Here is a 6,000-nt window from a genome sequence, read left to right on the forward strand (position 1 = left end):
GGAGCACATAGAAGCCTGTCAAGACTCCTGTGTGCTCCGGTGCCTGGGAGCCTGGTCAGCTGATTGGGAGTGCACAGTGCATTACTGTGCCTGGGAGCCAAGCTTGCTACTTGCTGGTGGAGGGGGAGCCCAGGATTAGGTTCCCCCTGCACAAGCAGTATGGTACAATGGGATGTGATGCAGAATCGCCAGTCATGTCTCTTACTGGAAATGTGACATGGTATGAAGCACTATTGTCAGGATCCCGCGTAAGATCCTTTCACGACTTTATTTTGACATCTGTCAGCTTAATTTCGGGACCAATCTGTTCTTGTCTTGTAGGGAGAGTGAAACTAGAATTTCCTGATTTTTACCTTATCTATCCCAGTCATTATTATGCATATGTAATGAGACACATTTTTATTTTTTTCATCTGCTCTCTAATCTTTTTTGTCTCTAGTCACGCAGAAATTTTCTCATGTCTTAATTGCTTCTGTTGCTTAATTGTTACTGTTCTGTATTCTGAGGCAGGCTGGCCAGTATTTGGATTTATATGTCTATGAGCTGCTAGGTAACTGTAGTAGAATGACCTTGCCTGTGAAGTTTGTATCTCTTGTTGGTATGCAGATACTTAGTTTCTGACCTTTAGGGCAGGATTTACCTATTTTCATAGCTTCGTCTTCGAGGTAACTGTGAGCGTCTTTATTTGCTGATTAGTGTTTTCTTTTCTGAATTCATTCTCATTTTCTTCTGTGCGATTGACCTGAGACACTAATTGAATATTTTCATAGGATGAAGAACACTACGAATTGCCAGCTAAAGGTCTGTGAAATTATTACTGAGGTCCAAGTTCAGTTAAGCTTCATGTGCTAAATTAAATCCAAGTTAGACTTCAGTAGGACTATCAATGCTTAAAGAAAAATACATGCATAGAGCTTTGCAGGATCGAGCTCTTAGGATATGAAAACGTGTTTCACACTAGTGGACTATATTTTTTCTTTTTTTCTGTTTTCAAACTTCAAAAAGAGTAAAACTATTTGCTGCTGATAAGGAACCAGGTACAACTTGTATAATTTGTTTTATGCTACAGTTATATACCTTTTAAAAAGTAGGATTTCTGGCAGAAAATGTGACATTTTCAGTATACTCTGTAGCACTAGCTTGTCTACTTCTGTTTTACTTTTTATTCCTCCTCTTCTGTAGCAGTAATACCTTCATCTAATTAGTATATTTATCAGTATTTTGGTTCTTGCAGAGGAGAGAATTTGATGTGGATAACCTGAGCAAGCCAGAACTGCGGATGCTTCTGAGCATAATGGAAGGGGAGCTAGAAGCACGGGATCTTGTAATTGAAGCCTTGAGGGTAAGTTTACTTTTGGGTTCTTTGTGGTTTTGTTTTTTGGGGTTTTTTAAAGATTTTTCCATCTGTCTTTGCTCCCCTTTTTAATTATTGTACGTAAATTGGAATGGTAAACTGTGATTTCTAAGAGGCCTTTAGCTGTTCAGATCCCAATAATCATAAAATATTTTCTTGGCTTAGTGGTACCATGCTTCCTTGCTCCAACACTCTTACCAAAATATGTACAGTAATTGGGCCTGGATTTTGAAAGGGAAGCATTTGGAAAAAACAAAATAACTTTTCTTTGAATTAATTCTTATTTTATAACAAGTGGGAGTAATTTCAAAGCAAATATTTTGCATTCAGCCTAGTCTTCATTTGTTTTAAGTCTGTTTGTATGCGAAAAATATTTTCCTAGCATTGCCGGTCTTTCAAAACGAGAGGGGAGGTGGATCAAATATGTTAGTTGTAGGGGGGGGAAGGAAGTGTTTTCCCCCCCCCCCCCTTACAGGCAGGGTTTTATGAAAAAAATCATTATTTTTATTCTAATAGCATTCATGATTTCCAGTTTTGATTGCAGCCTCATTGAGTCAGATGCTGTAAAAGATGAATGGGAAGATGTAATTTGCAAGGTTTTTTGAGTAAGAAACACATATCTTTGTGGGTTACTAGTCTTTTTAGAAACTATATAAATATGCCTTAATCAATTGGTGATCAATTTTAGTTAATTGGCATTAATTAATTTTAATGATTAAACACGTTCTGCCAGGTAGACTCACCTGGCTGCTTGGTTTGCCAGCCTGTTTGGCAGGATGCCAAGCAACCTGGTAAGCAAAAATCCAATGGAATTCTGTCAAATGTGAAATATGAATCAATCTTTTCTGTTCATAAATCAAGTTTAACTGACGGGGTAGGGGGAGGATCCAAACAGATTGTTTGTTTATTTGACCTTCCAATTTTATAAAGGATGTTTTAGCAAATTTACAGCTATATATTTGGTACGTGCAAATATATAGCCTGTTTGGACTTCAACAGTGAAAACCCAGTGTAATGTAGTGTGTCTAAAACTGGATGTCTATAATACATATAATTCTTAAATAATGTGTTTTAAAATTTTTAACTTCACACTAAGAATTACAGTAGTCCCTGTATTTGCATTAAGAAGCTTTATTTTTTGTCATGACTTCAGACCACTTGATAAAAAGGAACTTTCTGAACAGCCATCACTGATACCCGTATTAATAACTTAGAATTACATGCATATGAAACTTGCACTTTAAAGTAAATTTGGTTTTGCTTTTGAGGCATCTGCACTTCCTAAAACATGCTGCCTCTGTCTTGCTTTTTTACAACTTCATATCTAGTTTGCCTGGACCAGTGGTGACACCTAGGGGGTGCATGGTGGTGTATGTGCACCCTGTGAGAGCGCTGGTACACCCTGTCAGGCCACACTCCCTATTTAGCCAGCGGGCAGGCAGGAGCACCAGTGCCGCCGCCCCCCCCCCTCCCCCCGGTGAGCGCTGGCCAGGGAGCAGGGCCACCAGCAAAAGCCCAAGTCAGTGGGATCAGGTGCTGGGCCGTCCCTGCCTTAAGAGGCACCAGTCACCTATGGCCTAGACTCAGACTTTTTACTTACCCTGACTGTCAAGTTAAAACAAAAATAGTTGTGCAAGGGGAAGCTGTTCAGTTATCCCATTTGCTGTTCTCTTTGCCTCTTTTTATTTTGGAGGACAGCACTTTGAACAATTTCCCTTTCATATTTGCATTCACTAAGAGTTCTCAACATCATACATATACACGCCAAAGAATGACTATATTAGGATACATGCGGTATGAAGAAAGGAGATGTGTAACCAATACACATTGAATGCCAATGAATATTTAAGCCTCTGTCTATATTACAGTTCCAGCAAGGACAAAATTCAAATGAAGTGGAACTTCCCAGCCATCTGCTTGAGACAGTTTGTTAGCATGCATGCAATGGATTGTATTCATGGGGGCTAGGTACAGACAGTCAAAAAGCCAAAGACTGAATCAATTCAGTCTTTGCAGGTTATTCTAAAATGCACAGATTAAATTGAAACAGAAGTGAACAGACACTTACTTTTGATTCAGGAAATGCAGCCACATGCCTGCAGTGGCTCAGGCCAGAAAATAAGGGGACGCTAGAGCATGGCTCTCTGCCTGTGTGTTAACTTCCTCTACCTGTTGCCCCCAAGGTCTTTGGGATTTGCAGTCCAGAATTATAGAAGCAAGACTCTGCAGGGTTGCTCTTCCTGCTTTCAGGTGCCTCTGCGATTTGTAGTTCACAGTTGTAGGCAGCAGTAAGTTTGAGTGGAGGTAGGGGTGTTTAAACCTCTCCCTGGCCCCAGACTCCAACTGGGGTGGGCTGTCCCCACCCTGTAGAGTGGGCTGCATCCCCAGCCGGGCTTGCCCCCCCTCACCCCTCCCCACCCCTTGTCGGCCAGCCCTCACTCTTCTAGGTAGGGAGCAGAGGGGTGGGGCCAGCCCTGCTCTCTGGAGCAGACAGCCCAGCCCAGGGCTGGAAAGCATGCTGGGATGCTGGAGGAATGTGATTTTACTTGAACTAGGAAGGGGTCTTGGGACAGAAGCTTCATAAACCAGTTTGACCCAAAGCAGTTACTATATTCAACCAGGTTTATCTTAAACCAGTTTCAGCCATTTTGAAACTAGTTTATGTGCACTGAGTTTCTGTTCTGTTACAGGTTTAAACAAGTATCTGATCACTTAAACTGGTTTGTGTGTCACTTCTGTCCCTAGTCAAAGTGACCAGGAGAGCTAATAACTTTTTTTTTAGAGCAGAATTTGTGATGCTTTTTCCCTTGACTTGGATAAAAAGCCAAAGAACTGAAATTCTTGTTATTCTCTGCCCGGCTTTACCAAGAGCCCTCACTCCAAAGCTGGTTGGTGGGCTGGCTGCTCTGATACTTGCAATCCTGGGAGTGGAGACTTCTGAGTCTCTTTTGTTTCTGAGAACTTGGGCCATGGAGGAGCAACAGGCTCTAGAGTGTCTAGGTCTTCCCAGCAGCAAGATAGACTGACAGAAATTTCTTTCAGAATAAAAATAGCCCAGGAGCTGGACTGTACAACTGTTCCTCCAGCCCCATGGCTGGAAAGCTTCACAAGCTCCCCAGCTAGGGGGGGACTAGAGGGCTGCTTCCTGGGCCACCCGTGCTCTTAGTGGAGCCCATTGCTTGACACCCTGCCTGGGAAGGGGGCAGGCTGTCAAGTGGCAGTTGGTGAAAAGCATTGGCTGCACAGCCAGCCACTGGGTTCCTACCCTGGGATAATGCCCCCTCCCCCCCACATCATTCAGTTGATTGGCAGGAGGCCAACCCTCCCAGTTCTCCCCATAGAAGAATAGCCCTGCTCCTTGATCTCTTCCTGGCTGATGTGGAAGAGTGAAGAGAGGTGGGGGGAGCACTCAGTTGCTGCAGCAAGGCTCCAGGATCCATGCAGTAGGGGCATGGCAACCTGCCCCACCCTCTGTTGCTCCGGGCTAACCCAAACTAGTATGGGGTGCGGCAGGAGCCTTTTGCTGACGTGGCAAAGCTCCAGGGCACAGCAGCCTCCCTTACCTGCACTATTCTGGGTCAGCTGGGCAGTGCAAATGGCAAGTTGTACAGGAGCTGGGTCAGGGAGACTTTCCTCAAGTCTTGCTCCTGACCACTGACTTTTAAAATTGCTGCCCTGCTACTCAGCTGGGCGGTGGGAGCAGCAATAGGAAGCTGGTGAGAGCCAGGAAAGCCCCCTGCCTCTTATTGGTTTGAGGCAAAGACAGGGAGCAGTGGCTTCTGCTTCCTTTCAGCTACAGGTCTATGGGAGGTGGGGAGCAGAACCCCTCCCCCCCCCCCAACTTTCTCAAGACTGAAGTGAGCCCAGTCTTGAAGGGAAGGAAACTTTCATGTAGTTCCACTCCTCCTGATCCCTAGGAGGACTTAAACTCCTGGAAAGTGTATAGATGTTCAGTCTCTGAGGCAGCAAAACTCTCCAATGAGCGATTTTTATCCTGGTGGTTGTTGGGTTATTTTTCTCTTGGAGCAGCCATTTTTGCTCTGGGAGAAAAAGCCTGAATATCTGTATACTTTTGGTTTTGGTCTGTACTTGGTGTAAACAAAGTTCTGATACTAGCTTGTTAAATAAAAATGGAAGCGTAAAAGTTTGAAATCGGTGACATAATATAAATCAGAAACATTTTTCTACAATTATTTTATTTTTCCTGAAAAGAAATGCAGTTGCAGCATATGGAAGGGTCTTTTTGAGCATGGAAAACAGATTATACTGAAGTAAAATGTCTTTCCTGTTAATTAGTGCATGTAACCTTCTCACAACAGCTATGACAATTTAATTGTAACACATTTCTAAAGGCTGTTAACAAATTCTCTATTAACAATATATTTATGGTTGGAACAAAGCTAGAGCTTTTCCAGCTGTGCCCTACTTCTTAATGTTACTGTGAAAGCTACGTTCTGATTCAGTCCTAGCAAGGTGGTCTTTAAGCTAGGTGCAATGAGATGGAGACAAAAGCTCATAGGTGAATAAAGGGCAAGATGACTTTTGGATTAAGGCCAAGTTAGAGAAGGCAATCGGAGAAGTCTTAACAAGAGTGTAAGAGGGAAATTAGCAAGGCAATCAGTTATAAAATATGTTTATACACTAAT

General features: G+C 42.9%; 1 protein-coding gene across 1 annotated transcript in view; it reads left to right on the top strand.

Moving 5' to 3' along the window:
* Nucleotides 1-6,000, top strand: part of CTTNBP2 (cortactin binding protein 2) — a 174,059-nt gene that overhangs the window by 14,212 nt on the left and 153,847 nt on the right. Inside the window, exon 2 of the mRNA XM_014601007.3 lies at nt 1,235-1,342. Within this exon, the coding sequence (XP_014456493.2) occupies nt 1,235-1,342 (108 nt within the window). The remainder of the gene's footprint in view (nt 1-1,234; nt 1,343-6,000) is intronic.

Source organism: Alligator mississippiensis, chromosome 4, assembly GCF_030867095.1.
Source record: "Alligator mississippiensis isolate rAllMis1 chromosome 4, rAllMis1, whole genome shotgun sequence".
Lineage (NCBI taxonomy): Eukaryota > Metazoa > Chordata > Crocodylia > Alligatoridae > Alligator > Alligator mississippiensis.